Consider the following 24,085-nt stretch of genomic DNA (forward strand, 5'->3'; position numbering starts at 1 on the left):
TGTTTCTGAGCTCAGTGAGTCCAATGGGTTTGGTGGGCCTAGTATTCTCTTTACTTGGGCTTTATATGGATGACCACCTTTCTCATATTTTTGGTAGTATAGGAGTTTATATTGTTTGGTCTTATATTATGGGCCTTAGTATAAGACTTTTTGAGTTTAAGGTTTAGGGTTTAGATGTAATTTAGTAGAATGAAAAAAAAAATATTATTTTGCTTAAAAAAATTCGTATGACAAATTTGTAGTTAGAACGACCCGTTCTGGTTTAATTAGTCATGTGTTATTTTTGAATTTTGAACGGGGCGTTTTGATTTCGGAACGGGCCGTTCTGATCCATTCGTCATGTGTTTGTTTTTCATCTAGAACGGCCCGTTCTGATATAATATTCATGTGTTATTTTTTCATATGGAACGGCCCGTTCTGATTTCAAAATGGTCCGTTCCGAAAGTGAAAAGCAGCTGCGTCAGTGCATCGTAACTCGTGTTTTTTTTTTGGTAATTAAAAAAAAAAAAAAATTTCAGTAAAAAATTCAGAATTTTTGATCCTGTGTGTGAAGGTGTATAATATATTATTACTAATCTCAACCATTCATTATTTTTTATATTATATCTATGGTAATTATTGATGCACCACCCATGGACCATTTGTCTCTCTGGACTACCAGAGACATCACCGTCACATTAATGCAAAAGTCAAAATCAATCAAATACTATATTTTCTTATATATATATATATATATAATATAGATTGAGAGAGAAAAAGAGAAAGCATGGATCCATTTATTTCGTTCAATAACTTATGTTTTACATCAAATTTCAACGATTTAATAATTGAATTTAAAGTTCTTAATATATAGATCAAGTTTGCAAATTTTTAAAAATTTTTAATATTTTTTAATATTTTATTTCATTAATTTAAATTAATGGATAATTATAAAATTATTTTATACATTGATTTGAATTAATAAAACGAAATATCAAATGATCTTTAAAAATTTTTAAATTCAAAAATTTGATTTATATACTAAAAATTTTAATTTCAACGGTTGGATTGTTAAAATTTGATGTAAAATATGAATTATTAAATTGAGTAAGTTTAGATTTCCCTCTCCATATATATATATATATATATATATATATATATATATATATATTTTTGTAAAAATATCCTCTAACTTTGTTAAAATTAGTCTTCATCAAAATTTTGATTATGTTAAAGTTATTCTTTAAAAGAAACAATTTATTAAATTTAACTTAAATTTAAAACTTTAAAACTTAAAAATTAAGTGTAATATTAGTTAAATCAATGAATATTGATGTTAATCTTCTTATATTGAGCTCAAATATAAAAAATGTCTTCATTTAAATATTTAATATTCTATTGTTAACATATAACTCAAATCTCAAAAATGCCTTTATTTAAATATTTAATATTATGTTGTTAATGTATAAATCGAATCTCAAAAATGTCTTAATTTAAGTTTTTAATACTTTGTTGTCAATGCAGTCACTCCATTTCATGATATCTAATATAAGTTTCATCTCAAACTAGTATGTTATTCTTCATGTTAAATATTTATTATATATAATTAAAAAATTATTATAAATTATAAATTTATATTATTAATAAATAAAATAATTTTATTTGATGTATATATTTTTTTAGATAATTTTATTTGTATAATCACTTTTTAAATTTTTTTCTTTTTTCATATTTTTTTCAAAAAAACTACCATTACACTTAATCAAAAATTTATTATTAACTGTTTATTTATATTTATTTTTTAAAAAAATGCAAGAGACACGGGGTGTTTATTTTAGTACAAATAAATATTATGTTTAAATATATAAATTATGTTTAAATATAAATTGTATTTAAATTTGTATAAATAAGTATTTTTAAATATGTAAATTATATTTTAAATTTATGATAAATAATTTATATTGTAATACAAAATTATTTTTATTTTATTAATAATTTATTTTAAAAACATTAAAATTTAATTAATAAATACAAATTAAATTAAATAAAAAAAAATTAAAATCCCTAAATAAAAAGCTTCTGCTTAAAAAATCATTCTCTAAATATGTTATCACACAAGAAAAACGGAGATATTTAATATATAAAGATTGATTATTATTGTATTTAATATATAAAATTATTATTATTATTATTATTATATAAGACACTATTGTCTCATTTATCCAATTAAAATATTAGTTAATTTAATTAATAATTATAAGTTTTCTTTATTTTTATAATCTCCTCTCTTTTTTTTAATGGTATATCAGAGAAAATTAAGAACCCAAAAAAGTAAAAACAATAACAAATTATACTCGAGGCAACTAGTAAGCTTTTAATACAAGACGGGAATCTTCACATAGAAACTCCAACGCAGAATCTCCAAAACCTCTCGCCTTAGCTAATGCATTCGTAAATTATTTATCCTTACGTCCTTTAGTAGTTTAAGGATAATATATATATATATATATATATAAATTAAAAATTATTTAAACTAAAAAAATTTATTTAATATTTCTTTAGTAACATTAATATTTTTTATGTATAGAAATTACATGATGACAACGTCATATTTGAATATAAAACTTTATACACTTTAATAGTTTAATTAATATTAGTTTGCTCATTGGTTATATAATCTACTCTCTAGTAAAAATAAGTTAATATTTGGTTAAAAAAATAGTTATTGAATAAGAGTATAATTGAAAAATGTTTAATTTGTTATTTGAAATTCTAAAACAACAGTTATTTTGAGAAAAAAAATTGAAATCTAAAAAGTGAAATGAAGAGTTTTGTTTTTTCTTTTCTCTTTCTTCAAAGAAACCCTTACATTATGAATAAATAAATAAATAAAATGACCCTTACATTACTTATCTCTTTTAATTACTATAGTCTCTAACTCTCACTTCTAAAGCCTTTATATATGAAGAGGCAAAATTATAGTATACATATCCTTTAAAAAACATAATTAATATATTTCATCAAATTATAAAAATATATTTTAATTATACACAATTTAATCTAAAACTAGTTAATATAAGAAATGATATAAATTATGTCTTGTATAAGAAAACAATCAAATACTTTATATTGAATCTAAATAAATGTTAAAGGAAAAAAATAGTAACGAATTATGAAAAACTAATATTACCTCCATTTCTATTCATCAATACTCAAAAGCATTCATGCACTCCTTCCAACACGAGTGCCCCTTTAACAAAGGTTTCCATTCGTTAACTTAGAACACATGATGAGACAAGCTATCTGGTGTGTTATATGCATGTGCACTCCTTCCAACACGAGTGTCCCTTTACAAGGGTTTCAATTCAATAACTTAGAACACATGATGAGACAAGCTATCTGGTGTGTTGAGTAGAGATGGAGACAATACTGTTAATGGGACAAAAGCAAGAGTGAAAATGAATGGCACCTTTATTCTGCATTTGCACAGACTCTGCCAACACAGATTCTACATGAATGGTGCACCAAAAAACATGTTCAGAAAGTAGTAGCTTCAACCAAGGTAAACTGTCGAAAGCTTAGCCTAGATTATCGAGCAAGCACCTTTGTTGCATGCGAAGCCTAGAACCGGCGAATATATCACGATACATTGGGTGGAGAATTTTTAGTGACAAATCAAAATATCTTCGTAACATGTCTCCGGTGATTATGATTCACAAGTAGTGAAGGACAAGGACACTTATAAATCTTAAAAAATAATATTGTCATAAAAAAAATATTCTTGTAGTGTATTTAAAAAAAAAAAAAGTCTCGATGATTTGTTAACTTTATTGTTATTTTTAGAATAGTGGAGTTAAGTCTAAATCAATCTTATAAAATCAGCTTGTAAGGTATGGATTGTTTTCAACTTATATACTATTTAATTGTCTAATCTTTAATTGAAGTGGGATTTGGATTTTTCTCAATACATCCTTTCATACCCATAGTGCATATATCAATGATAGGTGACCCATTTAGAGTGAATCTAGATGGCTCTGATACAATCTTAGAATAATAGATTTGAAACCTAACTCAACCCTACAAAACTAGCTTATAAGGTGAGAGTTGTTTTCTACTTATATACTATTTAATTGCCTAATCTCTAGTCGATATGAGATTTTAATTTTTCTCAATACACCGCTCACGTCTAGCACTATTGGACTTGGTACATGGATAAATAGTGAGTGGTCTTTTTTAATGATCTAGGATTGGCGAGATTTGAGTTTTTCTCAATACACCCCCTCATACCCATGATGCATGTATTAATGGTAGGTGGTCCATTTAAAGTGGATCTAGATGGCTCTGATACCATATTAGAATAGTGGATTTAAGCCTAACTCAATCTTACAAAATCGGTTTGTAAGGTGATAGTTGTTTTCCATTTATATACTATTTAATTATCTAATATCTAGTATTATAAATAACTTTTTTCATGTTTTCTTCCAACATAAAAAGAAATTACATTTTTCAAACATTAAAAATGACAACTTTAATATTTAAATAATTAAGACATTTTGATTTTATTTTATTAATCTTTTATTATCTCTTTGTAATTAGTCGGGAAATCTTACACTTTACAATTCAATAACTAAAATATTGGAAAACATAATTTTAGTTAATTAGGATTATTATGCAAGCAGTTTCCGAATATACATGTAACAATATATATATATATATATATATATATATATATATATATATATATATATATATATATATATATATATATATATAAAAGGAGAGATTCACTTATTTCAATAGTAAGTTTACTTAGACTTACTTCACTTAATAACTTATGTTTTATATTAAATTTTAAAATTCAACTGTTAAATTAAAAGTTCTTAATGCATATATCAAGTTTGCAAAGTTTTAAAAAATTTGAAAACTATTTGATATATCATTTCATCAATTCATATTGACGAATAATTATAAAAGTATTTTATATGTTGATTTAAATTAATGAAAAAGAGTATTAAATAATTTTCAAATTTTTAAAAAAATTTGTAAACTTGATCAATACATTAAAATGTGTGTATGCAAAAATAATCAATTGGAATTATAAATGCTCTTTAGTTGAACTACAACATAAATCATATACATGCACATATATGTATAATTAACAATCAAACTGAAAAACATAAATTTTAATTGTTGGTCAAGCAATAAGTATAACTATTATAATCAAATAGTTCAAAACAAACATTGTCATCCTCCAACATGACCATAAAAAATGCCCATCCTCCAACCTTTTTTGTTTTGTTCTCTTGACAAGTATAATCATCGTAGTTTAACAACAAGAAAATGCAAAGGTAACTTAAATTTAAAAGAAACAACAAAGTATAAAAGTATTAAACTAACTATACAACAATTTCAACATCTCAACATTTCTAAACACTCTAAGGCTCAGCTTAACAATATAGATCAACATACCAACACAATTTACAATTTAATTATAGCATGGCAACAATTCAACTTACAATACAACCATACAATTTATCAACATATCAACTTAACATACGCACAACATCATTTATCAACTCAACATAAGCACAATACAACAACTATATGTATCTTTCATTATAATTAAAAGATCTCTTACAATACAAGTGAGCAATTTAAATGGTTAACTTTACTGAATCAACTTAACAACACAATCTTTTTGGACTTACTAAATTAACAACAAATTTTGGATACTAATCAATAACACAACATAATTTCTCAAATTTTACCACTTAAACTAAGAAAATTCATTATTCCTCTCAAGAATAGGATAGTTAAGATGTGAGTCTACCATTTAAATTCTTAAAGATTTGTTGACTTTATTGTTATAAATAACTTTTTTTGATGTTTTCTTCCGACATAAAAAAAAATTCAAACATTAAAGCATGATAAATTTAATATTAAAATAATTAAGACATTTTGATCGTATTTTATCATTCTCTCTTTTTATCTTAAACATGTTTTTATTACATGTTATTATATAAAAAAAATTGTAAAAAGTAGCAATGAATGATATACATTTAAATTTTTTAAAAAGTTATTGATTTCTTCTTTATCAATAATTTAACTATAACTTGATAGGTAGAGCTATCTGTAGAAAAGGGATAAAACTTGTGAGTAAATTGGAATAAATTAAAATTCAAAATATTTATTTTAAAAAAAGATAAATTCTGAAATTAAATAGAATATAGAACAGAATTAAAGTTTATAATATTTATTTGTAAATAAATAAATGTTTTATTATCAATTGAAATAAGTTAAATTTTAAATTATTTATTTATAAATAAAAGGTAAAATTTAGGATATTTTATTATTTTTTTTCTAATTTTTTATGCTGTCGGAATAATTAACTTCTAGAAAATCAAAGCGAAAAACTGGAGGTTACTTTCCCCGCCCTCACTGTTCATTAGAGTTTTTCATATTCTAGTCTGATTCCAAAATTCCTTTCCGCTGTGTAAACAATAATCAAAATAAGGGTTAAAGGTTCGTTTTCCTCCCTTCAATACGTGAAGGTTTAAGTTTGTTTTTAGTCTTTCATTTTTTAAATATTGATTTTTAATTTTAATTTTAATTTTATTCTTTTATTTTTAAAATATTAATTTTTAATTCTCTATTTTTTAAATGTGTAAATTTTATTTATGTTATTATTTTTTTAATCTAATTAATAATGACACCTAGTCATTAGACATTTCATACACACATGCTGATTCAAAGACTTAAAAACAATTGTGCTGACTAAATATTAATATTAAGTTGGATTGACGTAGTTAGTGTTTAAAGATAAAATTTGATATATTTTAAAAAGAAAAGACTATAAGTGGAAGTTCAAAAATAGTGCAAGTCCAATCATGAAGTTTATAATGAGAGGTGTCTATAGTCAGTGACGGATCCAAAAATTTTAGATAGTGGGGCAATAATTATTTATATATTTATAGTATTAAAAATTTTATATATAACTTTTAAAAGTATAAATATATATCATAATTATTTCTTACAAACTTTTATATTTATGTTTACGATTAAATATGAAAATAAGTTAGATTAGATTATGTTATATTATAATTTAGTAAGTTTGAACCTAGTTTTTTTTAAAATAAATAATTTAAATATAACTTATTTATTTATCATAGATATTTTTTAAATGTTTGTTTAGAACTATAATCCTAAAAATATACTTTATAATAATTTAATACTAGTAAAAACATAAAAATAAATATTTTAAATTGTACAAAAATCAAATTTAATTTTATAATATAAACATGTTTTTAATATCTAATATGATATTTTAGATGATAATTTATTTTAAAACATATTTTATAATAAAAATTCTAAATGGAATATAAATCCTCCAATTTTACCCATTTTGATTTTTTTAATCAACATATACAATCTTACAATCTTTACTATCTTGATTTTTTTAATCAATGTATACATAAATAAAAAAAACACAAAAGATATATATATATATATATATATATATATATATATATATTGCAAATTTTATTTTATCAAAAATTAAACTTTTAAAAAAATTATTTCCTTATTAAAGAGTATTCTTTATCATATATGAGAATTAATCTCTTTTAAAAATTTGATAAATATCAAATAAATGAATAACTCTTTTAAATTTATATTTTACAATATAATAATTTAAATATATATGTTTTTTTTATTAGAATATAACTTTTATTTTCAAAAATAAATTATTTTTTAGATAAAAATATATATATGTGTGTAAAATGGTAGTGGGGGCATGTGCCCCCACTCTCTTCAACATGAATCCGTCAATGTCTATAGTTATAATTTGTTGTCAGGATAACATATAATATATTATTTAGATGTCTTATTAAAAACTTAAAATATTAGAATGTGTGATTAAATAAATGAAGAATTAATTACTTGGTTGCAAAGACTCAAATAATGTATAAAGAGTTACTAGTACTACATCTAATCATGTATTTGATAAATAAGTGTGTAATTTAAATTAATGTTCTACATACATAGTATTGTAATGTTATTATCATGTTTTTCTTACATTAATCGCATTTGTTTGTTATTTCTAGAAATTTTATATTATTTTATAAATAAAATAAAGTTATAATTAAGATAATTTTTTTTTCATTTTAATGTGAATATAACTTTCTCACCTTTTATTATAGAAATAAACAACAATATTATTACTTTTATATGAAAATCAATAATAAATAAAAATAATATTTAGAAAATCATAATAAATATTATACCCTCAAATTCACTTTCTTATAAAATGATTTTAAGCTTAAATGTATTTTAGAATTTTGTTCCTTAAATTTAAGATGAAATTGTTTTTAATTTTTCAAATTTAAAACTTTTTTTTGGTCTTTGTAATTTTAAAAATCTTGTTTTAATCATTATACTAAAATTTTGTTAAATGCTGACACCAAATATTCATACTAATGTTCTTGTTAGTGAAAATATCATATTAACATTGTATAAAGGTCTCAATTTGTCATTTTTATATATGTTATTTGTAATGACCTAATAGATCATTATACTTGTTATAGTTCAATTACTATGCAGTGAAAAGATAAAACAATAATCAACTAACATAGGGTTATCATGCGATAATCACCCAAAGATCTATGCAATTTATACATATGTAGGGCAGTAGATAAAACAACTAAAATCATAAATTTCATCATGGGGTTATACACATAACTTGTATACATATAAAATATATGTCACCTACATAACTGTACACAAAATGACCCTAATCATCGGTCAAACGTCCATAAACTACTAGTCCACAACAGAGTGGCATAAAAATGAGTCATTAACAAAAGATCCTCCATCAACTAAAAAAGCCAACATGCTAATATTGCCTTGTTCTCAAACAAAGAATGATCATTGCAATTTCAGCCACAAGGAAAAAAAAGGTAGGTTTGTGAAAGAATCAGTATAAAACAACAATACCAAGGGAACATAACAATATAATTAATAACAGTTATCTCAACAACACAACTTCAACTTATCATCAATACATCACATATAACTATATACATAACACAACTTATCAACTTTAGCTCAATCAACATGCATAATATAAACATGTAAAACATCTAATGAGTCGATATGTATATTAACTACAAAGATCTCCTACGACAAAAGTGAGCAGTTTAAGTGACTAGTTTATATTAAATCACAACATTTAAACTATCACAACTAGATCAAGTATAGACAATGTTATGCCTTAAATAGTGTTAGGTAGAACTTATTCATGTTAGGGTATAATAGTTTGGGTATGAGTCTACCACGATATTAGCTTGCAATACTAAGTCCTTTATAGGATTAGCCTACTAACTACCCTCAAAAACCTATGTCCTTTTAGTATTTAGTTAGGGACTAAGTCCCTAACCTTGTACCTTACTTGGTTGATCACTTAATATATGTATGTCTCGACTTCGTCCACGTATGGATTCTACATAAAACCTAGAGGAGGTAACTTAAAACTACCAATTCAAAAGCTAATTCATTTACTGAAGGGTTCTCAACTAGACTTTCGGAGTACCACATACAATGAGATATTTTAATTTCTAAAACATCTTTTACTCCTCTAATTTTTATGTATATCAACAAAGACATGTATCTACGCCAGATGCCTAACGACTTAACAACTTAATCAACTATAACATCATACAACTATACAACAACAACATCTATTAGCTTACAGCTTAACAACATAAACATCATTAAATAGTCTATCAAATCAAAACATAATGAGCATCATCAAACCATTTTCACAATAATACTTGATCACCATCTTTCAATCATAAAACAACTTAAAACATCATATTGTAACCATGCAAAACTCACGTCCGACACCATCCTTTGGGTTTCCAACTCCATTAAGGTAAGGCTTATTGTCTTGCCCATGCTTGGCATGACTGAGGTAGAGAATATCCCACTCTCCCGTGTTTAGCGTGGCAAAAGCCCATGCCCAACCCTAATAAAAAAGGGCCTCTAACTTAGCTCACGACTAACGCCACTCTATTGATGCCCAACATCAATCCAAACTTATATGATTCTCTCTCCTCACACCCGATGTCATTCAAATTCATGTTCGATGTGAGGAGAGTTTAGGGTTTCTTCATGTTTGGCACCACCAATCTACGTCTAACGTGATGAGACTGAGAACCCGTGACTTCAAGTCACACCCAACGTCATGAAGACACACCTGTCACGATATCAATTTTTGCACTTATGCAAAAACTTGATTTCCTATTTTTACTTAAAATTTAGTAAAAGAACAACATACAACACATAATCCAACATAGATGCTTCCTAAACAACTCAAAATCAGTCTCAATATCAACATGCAACCATAGAAAGACAAGAATCATTAACCTCTCCCATAAAGGAAAACCTTCTTAATGACACTTGAAAAACCAACGTTTTCAATGTCATGAATTTAACTACACAATCTAAGTTTCCAGATAGCCAATAATAAAAATCATCAAACAACATTCAATTCAACAAACTTCCCTTACCTCTAGAGATTTAGAAATCAAAGGAAGCTAAAGACAACTCGATGTCCCCAAGTCATTGTACGACTTCAACCAACTCAGATTTCCAACTATGAGCCTTGAATCTTTAACTTAGCCAAGCAGATCAATTGTTGGAAGGAAGAAGCACTAGTGCAAAAATTGGATTTAAAATCGAAGTTTTAAGATCGGTTAAAAGGTAATTGATCTTAAAAGTGACGCAGTGACAATTTTGTAAATAATATGAACACTTTTAAGATCGGTTAAATTTTAACCGATCTTAAAAATACTTTTAAGATTGGTTATTTTATGACTGATCTTAAAAGGTATGTCTGTAACGCCATGGAAATACCGAGCTATTTGGTAGATATACTCTATATATATATGTATGTATGTATGTATGCATGTATGTATATGTTGTTTATATGGATTTGGATTGAATTACGAAGATGTGGATTTGAAATTTACTTACCTCTGTGCATGTTGTATGTTGATGTGGTTTAAATTAGTTGTTTAAGCATGGTAGTGATGTTATAGTATGAGATGAGAGGTTTATATAGGCATGTGTGTGCATGAATTTGGTGAATGATGCATTGTACACCATTATACTGAATTGGTACTAAGAGGGAAGAAGACTGATCACCTTTTTTCTCATCTTGGTTAAGTGAAGTATTATGGCATGGAACTCATTATTCCAAGCATATGTATCTGAAAGTGATGTTCATTTGTATGTTAATACATGTTGCATTTCATATGGTGTGGGAAGGGCACTGAGGGCAAGAAAGTTAACACCATGGTTTGTGGGTCCCTATAAGATCATACAGCGTGTAGGTCCGGTTGCTTATCGGTTGGCTTTGCCACCGTCTCTTTCAAACCTACACGATGTATTTCATGTGTCTCAGTTGAGGAAATATATTCATGACCCTAGTCATGTGGTGGAGTTGGACGATGTACAAGTCAAGGAAAACTTGACATATGAGAAGTTGCCAGTAACTGTTATGGATCATAAGCTGAAGGAGCTGAGGGGCAAGTCCATTGCTCTGGTGAAAGTCCTGTGGGATGCGGCTACCAGTGAGGCTACTTGGGAGGTGGAGCAGCAGTGCAGGGAGCGGTATCCGTTTCTCTTCCCAAGTAAGTTTGTTTTTGGGGACGAAAACTCCTGTTGCTGGGGAGGTTGTGAGGCCCTACCCATTTTGCATTCCCATTTTACCCTTAACCATTTTTACTCTCACTCACTTGGCTGAACCACCTTCTACTCTCTCATTTTCCTTCCTCACTCTCCTCACTCTTGCCCTTGGAAACCATAGGTGCTGCTGCTGAGAAGGGGTTCATACTTCTTCTTCTCCTCCGTGTCAACTCAAGCTTTCACCGTTTGTTCAAGCTCTTCTCCGTTCTTTCCCGTTCTAGCTTGTCTCCTTTCGGGAAACTCGGATCTTCGAACTGAGGTAAGGGAAGTTAGTTTTGCTGCGTTTTTTGGCTGAAATGAGTCTAGGAACTCATTGTGATTGCGGATGAGTGATGGTTCTTGGCTGATTTGGTGAAAATGGGGTTTTTAGGGGATTTTGGGGTGTGAAGAAATTTTGGGGTTTTTAATGAATTGTGTTTGCATGTTGAAAATGAGGCATTTTTATTGACATTTGATAAGAATGGGAACTTTTGGTTGGATTGCATGTGGATTTGCTGTTAAGTTTTGAAGGATTTGGACAAATTTCGAACTTGGGAAGAGTACTGCTGAGATCGCGCTGGGCGCTGTTCTTCGCACCGGGCGCGTGACCACCAGGGGACTCTGTTTAGGCAAGCCCGCTGGGCGCAAAGCTGTGTGCGCCGGGCGAGCTTGCAAATGAGAGTCTCTGGTTGGCCCACGCCGGGCGTGACTTGAGCTGCGCCGGGCGCGATATCAAGGGTGACATGTTTTGGGTACTCTGGTGCCGCGCTAGGCGCGAGTTTGGGCTCGCTGGGTGCGGAGGCTCCTTGGGAGTCTCTGCCAAGAGAGCGTTGGGCGCAATGCGATTTGTGCCGGGCGCGAGACCTTGGTAGGTCTCTGCCTTCCCCACGCTGGGCGCGGGTTAGGCCACGCTGAGCGCATGAGACTCCTTAGAGTCTCTGCCTGGCAGGCGCTGGGCGCAATTGGAATTGCGCCAGGCGCGTGAGAGTCTTGGACTCTCGGGTTGAGTCTCGCCGGGCGCGAGTATTCTTGCGGTGGGCGCGCTGGCCTCTGGTGCTCTCGGGTTGAGCCGCGCTGGGCATGACCTCGAGTGCGCCGGGCGCGCAAGGCGATATGGTTATACATGCTGTTAACTATTGAATTTTGCTGAGGTTGATAATCAATGTTGTTATATGTTGAACTAGGCTGAACTTGATGAATATGTTATGCTGACTAGGTGATAAGGCTGAGAAAATAATGTTTAGCTGTATTAGAGGTATAATGTTGTGCTAAGTTGGGCTGTGATCGATGAATTAAAAAGTTGAGTTATAGTCTTGTGGTACTATGGAATGTTAGGCTAAGTTGTGAGTAATAAGTGTGTTGAATTGCTGTGTTGTGCTGTGCTGAGCTGAACTGTATGATGTTATAGCCGCTAAGTCGGTGCTGTTATTAGCCACATATGTGGTGCTGTTATAGCCGCTAAGTCGGTGCTGTTGTTGCCGCTAAGCAGTGCCGTTATAGCCACTATATTGTGGTGTTGTTATTGCTGCTAAGCAGTGCTGATATTGCCGCAATGCGATGATGAGAATGTTGTATGCTGTGAGTGGTATAAGTAGTGCTAGTATGCTGATAGCCGTAGTTGTTTTCTATCATCATATTACGCATATATGTATGTTGATTTTATTTACACTAGCTTACCTTTTATTGTTTCCATGATGTTTGGACTGCAATGATCATACTATGTATGGGAGCAGAGCAGGGATAGGTGGGTGACTAGTGGTGAGTCTTCAACGGACCGGTGGAGCTGATCTCTTTTGTGATTATTTTGTTGTTGAGCTACTTGGGGTAGTAGCACTTGATTGTATTTTTGTAGACTTTAACTCTGTTCAGATTGAATCATGTATATGTATATTCTAGACTCTATATGTATACACTTGTTCTTTTCTGTACGGTGTTTCTAGTGTGTTGTGTCGTGTGTAGTGACCAACCGGGTCGTTACAGATTGTTGATGTGACGGCTTAAGGCGGGTCGTTATAATGTCTGACACAACTTTTAAGATTGGTTACAAAAGAACCGATCTTAAAAGTTGTATCAGACATAACTTTTAAGATCGGTCATAAAATAACCGAGCTTAAAAGTACTTTTAAGATCGGTTATTTTATAACCGATTTTAAAAGTATCGTCAGAAACCTTTTATCTTTCCCTCCATTCTCATTCTCTTTGATTTTTCCCTCCATTCTTTTTTTTACTCTCTCGTGCTCTCATCTAAAGTCTCCAACTTTTCATTTTCTTTACAAGACTACTATATCAATGTAACATTCTCATGCTCTTCTCATGTCTCTACTTACGTTGTTGGTTTATTCTGGCTACTTTCGTTGTTAGTTTATTCTAGTAAATTTTGAATTTAGGATTATGCAATGAGAACGGTCCGTTCTGAAAGGAGAACGACCCGTTCTACAAGGAGAATGACCCGTTCTGCAAGGAGAACGACCCGTTCTGGATAGGTTTTAACTCATGACAAACTATGTTGAAACGGCCCAAACGACAATTTTAGGCCTTTTTAACAACCTGAAACGGCCTGTTCTAGTTTTGGAATGGCCCATTCCAGTTTTATTTTTTTCACATCCAAGACTTTCCAGATCGGTTATAAAACAACCGATCAAAGTTAACTTTCAAAATCGGTTCTTTTAAAATCGATTAGAGAACTAATTTTAAAAGTTAAAAATAATCAATTTTAAAAGCTTTTTTTCCACTACTGAAGTAAAGGGTTTCCAATTTAAAAGAGGGAGAAGAAGATTTTGGCTTTAGAGAACTTCTATTTGTAATTTCTTAAAACATAAACTTGTGAGGTTCACATCTTAAGAAAAACCTTATATACCCTTCATTAGACTAAACCAACTTAACTCTGCCTCCATTATCACAATAATAACTTTAAGTCTTATTATCCCTTAACTCCAGAGTTCTCAAACAACAACGTTAATAACAATTTGCAATTATTCATATAATAAATTAAACGATCCAAACATGCAATGTTACATCCAGAGTTCTCAAACAACAACGTTAATAACAATTTGCAATTATTCATATAATAAATTAAACGATCCAAACATGCAATGTTACATTATTAGTGACATAAGATACTAACATAAAATTTTTGAAAAATTAGGGATTTAAAAAAAATAGTCTTAATTTTGAAGAATCAAAAACAAAATTACTTTAAATTTAAAAGATAAAAAATATATTTAAATTATAATTTTATAAAAAAAACACTTATCATAAACAAACAAACACATTCTTAACGTAACGTGTGTATAGGTCAACGAGTTATAAATAATAAAGTTTAAAATCATAATTTAAAACCAAACTACAATTGTATGGGAATAAATTTTTCTATTAGAAGACACGTTAATTTTTCTTAACTAAATGGTCATTTTAATATATGCATTTGAAAAAAGTTATCATATTAGTTTTGAAATTGAAAAAAATATTAAATAAGTCTCCTAAAATACACATAAGCAATCATATTAGTTTGAAATTTAAGTAAAACATTAAGTGATATTCTTTCCTCTCTTTATTATAAAGTACTTTTAACTAAATCTTATAAATCAATGCAAGTAATTATGTTAGTTAATTTTATTGGATTTATAAAATATAATCATGATTTAAATTTTTTTCTCTTTTTACTCATCATTAAATTCTCATGAAAGGTGAATATATTACTCCATATTAAGGCTTATGCACCAATCCAATAAAAATGATAAATAACATTTGGAGAATCTTAAAGGTGTAAGAGAAAAATACATGCTCTCACAATCTTTAATAGGGGTAAAAATGAAATATAAAATTAGTGTTTTAAAAATTGTAAAGTGTCTTGTAAAAAAAGACTAATTATAACGATCCATCAAGTCATTACACTTAATATAGTACAATTACTACACAATGAAAAACATTAAGTGTCCAAGTACTAAAGGGTTGTCATGCAACAATACGTGATCACACATACAATAAATATAAATATAAGATGTAGAAAATATAAAACAGTCCCCATAAATTTTAATTGAAAACGTAAGGCCCCTTAGGGAATTAAATATATACCATGTACATATATACAATATACATCTAAATACAAAATACTGGAAGCATAAAACCCTATTGTTGATCAAGCATTTCTATACAAATATATTGTATCAGAACAATACAAATCAAAATTATGTCATGTCCAACATGACCATCCACCAAAGCAAGCCATCTAACCTAATATTTCTCTACTCCCATACTAAGTATAATTGTTGTAGTCCAACAATAAAGAAAAGGAGGGGTAAGTTTATGAAAGAAATCACATATTAACTAGTAATGAGATCATAACTTAAGTAACACAAACAACTTAAATCAACAAGTTAACTCAAAACCTAACATCAACTTAAATCATAACTCACAACTTATAACTTTCTCAACTCAAACAACTTTATGCACAACTTAACAACTTTAAATAATTAATGCATCGTCATGTATATCAACTTACGAAGATCTCCAACAACTAAGGTAAGCAGTCTAAGTGGCTTAACCTACTAAACCATAATGTCTGACATGTTGCTTCTAGATAACTTTAGGCTACTCAATCATCTGTTTAACAACTTATTTTGATTTCTTGGGTTTTGTCACTTAAATTAGGAAAGTCTAGTGTTGTTGTCGAGGATAAAACAACTTGGTTGTGAGTTTGTCATGACCTTAGCATGCATAACTAAGTTTATATGGAATTAACTTGTTGGCTACCCTCTAAATACTACATACCTTTCTAGTTAAGGATTTTACCTTTCGACTTCATACTTTACTCAGTTGGTCACTTCTTAATTAGTATGGCTTGACCTGACCCAATACTATTCTACATAAAAACCAAGAGGACACAACTAAAAAAAATTCATTTAGGAGATAACTTACTTAATAAAGGATTTTTAACTTTGGACTTTCGAAGTACCACAACTTATATATTCACACAATGGGATATTTAAAATTTTAAAACAATTTTACTTTCCTTTGTTTTTTATGTATCTTAATTTAAACATGCATCACATGTCCATACAAGCTAACAACTTTAATCAACTTACTTCATACAACTTTAATCGTCATACAACTTACAACTCAACCAATTTTCATTCGTAGGCAACTTTTCACTTAAACAACTTAAACATCATTGTATACCATCATACATCCATACATAACGAACTAGAATCATACAACATCATATATCATGCAAGTAATCAACATACTTAACATCTTAACACTTAAACAACTAAATAACAAGTTTTTCTTCAACATAATCATGCCCTGCCCCATTCACCTAATGTCCGATGTCATCAAGGTAGATATCCTCTAGCTCGTTCATGCCCAATGTTAATGCACCTATGCCCAACGTAGATGAAGTAGAGAACTCTTGTGTCAATCACATATGGCGTAACTAAATTAACGTCTGACTTTGTCTTATTAAAGAACCTCTGCCTGACCCATGACTGGCGCCACAAAACATGCGCTTGATGTCATCCAGGCAAAGAGTCACTAACTTGATCATGTCTAATACCACCAATCTTCGACATCACCAAGTCAGAGAACCCCTCAAATAATCATGCCCAACACTTCTCATTCTACATTCGGTGTGCCCAAGTTAGAGGGATCTTAACTAACTCACGCTTGGAGCTGGTAGAGCTACCAATCACGCATTCAACATTAGTGAGATAGAGAGCCTCTAACTTGCATTATGCCCAACGCCACTCGACGTGATGGTGTTGTTCGCACTTAGCAAAATCATGATTTTCACTCAACCTATAAGAAAATTGATACCAAGGCATCGTACAATCCCAAATTCGACATATATTCAACATATGTGGTTATTTTCCATTAAGAGGAACCACATGCAACCATTCAAAAATCAAAATCACCAAATCTTTCCAAAGATACCTTCAAGAGCAACATTTTAAGCGAAATGTTATATTCTTATGATTAAATCAATTTAGCCATCAAATTGAATAACTATAGGCAAAATTCAGCAGCTATAGATCAACAACATCAATCGAAAAACTTCCCTTACTTCGAATCACTCAAAAAATAATAAAATGGAAAGAAGAATGAGAGCTCCTATGGTTGTTGTATGACTCTCTCAACTTTATATTCTTAGCTCCCAAGTATTGAATCTCCAATTTACCACTACTGATAAGTTACGAGGAAGGGCTTGGGTACTCTACAAGGTTAGAAGAAAAAGGAAATTTTAGGATATGAATTTATGAAGTTCACGTCTTAAGAAATTCTTAAATACCTTCTTCTAAACTTAATCAACTTGACAACTAAAACTACCACAAAAATAACTTAACTCTTAAGAATCTCTTGATCTCGAAAATTCTAAAACAACAATTATAAATTTATAATAAACATAACATATCAACATTAAAACACAACAAAACATATAATTAATTAATAAAGCATATAAATCATACAACATTACATCATTAATTATTTATAAATTGTGTCTTATAATAAAGATTATAAAGAATAATATTTTTATATATAGAAATTAAAATAATAATAAATAATTAAATTTAAAATTTATTTAATATCTTAAAAACTAATTTAACATTTTATTTTTAATTACATAACTGATGATGAGTAGTAGAATCAATATAATTGTAAAGATTTTAATAATAAGTTTGTTTGTTTAAAGAAAAATTACATAAGTGTTTTTTAAATATAATAAGTAATTTTCTATTTTTAAAAAATAGTTCTTATCTACTTATTTCTTAAAAAACATTTATTTAAAAATAATTTTTTTAAAATTTAAATAAACCGACATAATATCATCATTTTGCACTGATACTTTCCCATAAAAATAAACTATTTAGTCAACTTTTATTCATCCAACTTATTAACCCAACCGTCATGACAATATTTATTCATCTTATCTTTATTTGTATCAAAAATACTTTATTATGTATTGTCGTATTATTGAATAAGAGATGTCAGAAGCATGATACCCAACCATACATCACGTAATACTACTCATTCCGCCTTCCCCTATAAATGAAGCTAATCACGCACTTCCCAGTTCCCAACCAATACACGCACACCGCATCGAACTTTCTCTCTGCTTCTAGGAAATGGGTTCGCTTCCCGATTTGGACACTCCCTCTCCCTCTCTCAGCTCCAGGATCTCAACGGTGGTTCCCGCAACCCCTCGAGGTGACCAAAACGGTGCGTATCGACTCAACTACATGGACCTGCTCATGAAGCTCCATTACATTCGACCCGTTTTCCTCTTCAATTCCCAAGCCGTGCAAGGCTTCTCAATTTCCGACTTGAAGAAACCAATGTTCCCGCTACTCGACCTCTATTGCCACGTGTCGGGTCGGATCAGAAGATCCGAATCCGGACACCCCTTTATAAAGTGCAACGACGCTGGTGTTCGCATCGCCGAGTCACACTGCGACAGAACGCTGCAAGAATGGGTCGACGGAAACGGAAACGGAAACGCCGTTGAAGGGCTCGTCCATGATCACGTGCTTGGTCCTGACCTTGCTTTTTCTCCTCTCGTTTTCGTCAAGGTACTTGCTATACCTATTTTCGTGACTTTTGTCATTTGCTCCCCAAAACATTAATGCTGTGCATATCTTTTTTAAGTGCACATTTCATGCGTAAATACCATCAACTATTAGATTCATTTTAGTAGCAAACTTAAAATTAATGTGTCCGAATCTTAAACTTTATTATCATTTTACTATTGATATATAATAATGCTTATTTTATCATTTTAAATTTAATGATCATGCAATATTAATTTGAAAAAACTTTTATATTATTTATAATATTAATAAGAAAGGTATTTTATTTGATATTTTTTTATTCTTAAATATTCTTTACAAGTTATGTCTAAATTTATAATTATATATTTCTAACTAACACTTTTTTATAGTAATTGCATGAAGGTTTTTGTTTTTGTTTTGTTTTTTTTTTAAGTAATCGTACACCATCACTTTTATATAAAGACGTGATTATTTTTAATTTGAAAAAGTAATTTTTTATTTAAATAAAATTTATAAAAAGCACGAAGTTTTAGGTATAGGAAAAATTAACTAATAAAATCGTTACCGTGTGTTATGTGTAAGAAAAATTAATATCATTAAATAACTTAAAAAACTACAATACATTTTCTTTTAAAATTAAGGAATTAAAAATAAACTTTTTTATAACAAAATATCAAATTGAATCAATTGTATAAAATTCAGTTGAAAATAAAAATTTAGAGGTGTATTGATTTATGATTTTATAGGATTTTAAAATACTTTTTTTTAAGTAAAAAATCCGTTGGTATTTAATTAGGATTTTATGTCACTTAAAAATAATTCAATGGTATTTAATTTGAATTTTCAAGATTTTTTAAAGAGTTTATTAAAATTCATTAGTATTCATTTGAAATTTTTTACAACTTAAAAACAATTCATTGGTATTAAAAAATATAAGGATTTTAAAGAATTGTTGTATTAGATGAATTTTGAAAGACTTTTTGGTAGTATCTATAAATATCAGATTCATAAAACAATTACATCCAAACCCATCAGATTTTGGAGGATTGTTTGAAGTAACTTTTCAAGTGCTTTAAAAATTTTCAAGTGAGTTTTTCATTTTTTTTATGCTTTTGTCTTCTTCATTTTTTTTGTCTCATCTAATAATACTGCATTACTATTCATATATAATATGTAAATTGAGTTGGGTCAATAAACTAGTGACCTGCTTACTCCTAGTGATCCATTTATTTTTAATAATTTCTTTGAATAATAAGAAGTAGGGATGACAACGAGCTAAGATAAGTATGAGTTACATTATATTTGTCTCCATTTTTGTATCCTATATATGTTTTTGTCCTCATATTTGACGGATATAAAATTTGTGTCTTCATCTCTATCTTTATTGGATATTGGGTATATCTATCTAAAAATTAATTAATTAATTATATATATATATATATATATATATATATCAATATAGAGTAGTAATTACAAAATTATATTAGTTAAGATTTATTTAACAAATTTAAAAATATAGTAAAAATTACATAAATGTTAAGTAAATTTTTTAAAAAGTAAATTAAGTTTTTAAAAATTTAAAATAAGTACAAGACAAGTAAATATGTACTTACCCAATATATTTCCCGTACTCGCACTTAGTAAAATCAAATATTATCCATCAACGGGGCAAGTTCAAGTATTACTTATAGATATGAGTTTATTTGTTATTCCTAAGCTTATGTTTGGTGAAAGTGATTTAATAAACGAATTATAATGGATTAGAGTAGATTTGGAAGAAGAAAAAAATATTTGTGTTTGGTAAAGGGTATTTAAGGGAAATTGTAAGAAATTAAAAATGAGTCTCACATTATTTTTATGTTCTCTCCATTAGAAAAATTCTTATGAAATTTGGAAAATGTGTAAAATTACATCATGTAAAAAATATTAATTCAAACTATACTATAAAGTGAGAGTAAAATAGTGATTATAAATATCAAATTTACTTTATTTTTTACTTAATTTCATTTTATCAAATAATTACAAAATTCTTTTTATTTCACTATATTTCTTATTAAATCAATTTTTATTTATTATCTTTTGTTTCCTTCTATTCCTACTCTTCTTTCAAACAAAACATAAGAAAAAGTGAAAGTTAATGAAATGAAAGAAGAAAAAAGTGAAAGAAGGTTGTAATATTGAGTATATTTAAAAAGTAAAATGATATAAATAATTAAATATGAGCTCAAAAGTTTCCCCTTAAAGGAAGGGGAAGTGCAACAAATTTAACTTTTATTAACTAAAGTGAAAACTTGGTAATATAAATAAATTTTATTTATTATTTTTAAATAAAATTATTATTTTAAAAAATCACTTCTGCTCTTTTTTTTTGTCTTTTATTAAATAGTAATCATTATTTTTTTTCTCTATTTCTTAATTCTTTACATTTGTTCGTACTTTTTTTTATTTGCTTTATCTCTCATTTTTGTCAAATACAATGTAAGTGTAGTTTTTGAAAATTTTTATTTGAACTTTTATTCTGTAATAAATACTAGGAGTAGAACTACAAGTTTTTTTAGAGCATCTGTAACGAGGGTTGTTTATAAACAACCTTCTGTGTTACATTATTACCACATCAATTCTGATCTACTTTATGAGGTTACTTAAATTTTAACAAAATTATTTTTACAAGTAACTTTGCTAAAATTTAAACAACTCATAAAATAAGTGAGAGTTGATGTGGCGTTACAGATGCTCCAACGTGGCTGTGATATATGGAAAGTCGTGCCAAAAGTGGGCGTTTTACCAAATACGGGTAGAAAACAGGAATTGTGAACCATGATCCAGGCACTGTCATTGAAAATTAATGTATGTTGACTGACTTCCTGTCCGAGATGCCGGACACCGGAAAGTTATTAGTAGTAAAAGTATTTTTAATGTTAATTTAAATATGTTTTAACTTTAAAAATAATATAATTGATCTGTTTTTAATTTGTAATTTTAAAATTGTTTAAAATAATTTGTTAGTACTTGATAGTAATAATTTAACATCCAATATTAATTATATTAGGTGAATGATTATTTTAGGAAAATATATAATATTGTTGATAGAAGAAACATAAATGTAAATAAAAATTAATATAAAATGTCACTTAATATATAAAAATCTATAATATTCCATATATTCACTTAATAAATAAAATGTCGTTAAAACAAAATTTTTACATGATTTATAATTATTTTAATTATACTTAAAGATTTTATGTGATTTATATTAATTTTCTTTTATCATATTTTTTGCATTCGTATCTCATTATATCATATTCTATAGATATTAAGTTGTGTAGTTAAAAGTACAAGTTTTATGATCATGCACCTGTAAGTATAAAAAAAGTTAGTCTTAATTAATAAAAAGTTATTATTTATATATTTTTTAAGATAATTATTATGAAAATCAACTTTTTTTTTTTGAACAGCAACTTGAAATTAGATGACAATATAAAGTTATTTTACCTCATAGATATATAACATCAACTTTATGACAGACATTTTTTTTATGTTGCAATTGATTTTGTTCTTAAAATACACATTTATACTTAATATATTTCAATTTTTTTAAAATATGGAATCTAAAAATTCTCTTTATTCTTTTGTTAATCATTGGTGTTGGGGCAATAGGATTGAATTTATGAGTTGCTATTGTGTATGCTTGTTTACATTTCAGTTCACTTGGTTCAAATGTGGAGGATTATCCGTGGGATTAAGCTGGGCACACGTTCTTGGAGATGCATTTTCTGCCTTCGACTTCATTTCCAAATGGAGTCAAATGCTAGCAGGTCAAGCCCCACCAAAATCTCTTCACATGCCAAATCTTCCTGAGCCTCAAATCTTACCCAATTCCATTTCTGGGAACCCTCCAATTTCCATTGAAAGAACAAATATTGTTGGGGAGTATTGGCTCGCTACTAATGACAAAGACGTGGCTACTCACTCTTTTCACATCACTTCTGAACAACTTCACTATTTGATAACAGCCACATCTAATCAATACAGTGACACTACCAATAAGGCCAAGAAGACCACTTATTTTGAAATTATTTCGGCCCTGCTTTGGAAGTGTATAGCAAACATAAGGGACCAAAATTTTGGACCAAAGGCTGTGACAATATGCACCAGTAAACCTAATCGCCCAGAAAATGAATCCCCCACCAATGGCTTCATAGTGCTTAGCAAAATTGAAGCCGAATTCTCAATTGGGAAGTGTGAAATATCGGAATTGGTGAAACTGATTGATGAGAACAAGATGGTTGAGAATCATGTGGTGGAAAAATTGGTGGAGGGTGATGAAGGGAAAGAGGATTTTATAGTTTATGGGGCGAAATTGACGTTTGTGGATTTGGAAGAAGCAAACACCTATCATGGGGTTAAGCTGAATGGACATAAACCAATTATGGCAAACTGTACATTTCATGGGGTGGGTGATCAAGGGGTTGTTTTGGTTCTTCCAGCACCAGAAGATAATGAATTAAATGGTGGTAATGGAAGGATTGTTACGGTTTCTTTGCCAAGGGATGAACTAGATCAGCTGAAAGATAAGCTAGGAGAATGGGGCATACACTAATTGTTCTTGCCGAACACTTGCTTATGTTGTGTTGATTGTTTTTCATTTGTTTTATTGTTAATTGCTATTATAGTTTAGTATGTATGCCAGTAATAATTAAATAATGATTTGGTTATCCACTCTTATATTGGATTATTGGACAAGGAAGCGTTTGTAAAAATTATACCAGTATTGATTATTTTTTAAGCTTTTGATTATATTTTTTAACCTAATCTATAACTTAATTATATTTAATTGG

At 28.7% G+C, this 24,085-nt stretch overlaps 1 protein-coding gene across 1 annotated transcript; it reads left to right on the forward strand.

The window, feature by feature from the left end:
• The first annotated feature begins 18,721 nt into the window (after window positions 1–18,721).
• Window positions 18,722–23,972, forward strand: LOC109797181 (protein ECERIFERUM 2). Its single transcript, XM_020357129.3, has 2 exons — window positions 18,722–19,268; window positions 22,951–23,972. The coding sequence occupies exons 1-2, from the start codon at window positions 18,825–18,827 to the stop codon at window positions 23,845–23,847; spliced, it is 1,341 nt and encodes a 446-aa protein (XP_020212718.2). The 5' UTR covers window positions 18,722–18,824; the 3' UTR covers window positions 23,848–23,972.
• The last annotated feature ends 113 nt before the right edge of the window (window positions 23,973–24,085 follow it).

This window comes from Cajanus cajan, chromosome 6 (genome assembly GCF_000230855.2).
Source record: "Cajanus cajan strain Asha chromosome 6, NIPB_CcT2T_4, whole genome shotgun sequence".
Lineage (NCBI taxonomy): Eukaryota > Viridiplantae > Streptophyta > Magnoliopsida > Fabales > Fabaceae > Cajanus > Cajanus cajan.

Excerpts from the sequence above, each read along its gene's own strand:
- LOC109797181 (XM_020357129.3), top strand. The coding sequence starts at position 18,825 with ATGGGTTCGCTTCCCGATTTGGACACTCCCTCTCCCTCTCTCAGCTCC. Across the intron at positions 19,269-22,950 it reads CTCCTCTCGTTTTCGTCAAG|TTCACTTGGTTCAAATGTGG; the intron begins GTACTTGCTATA and ends TTTACATTTCAG.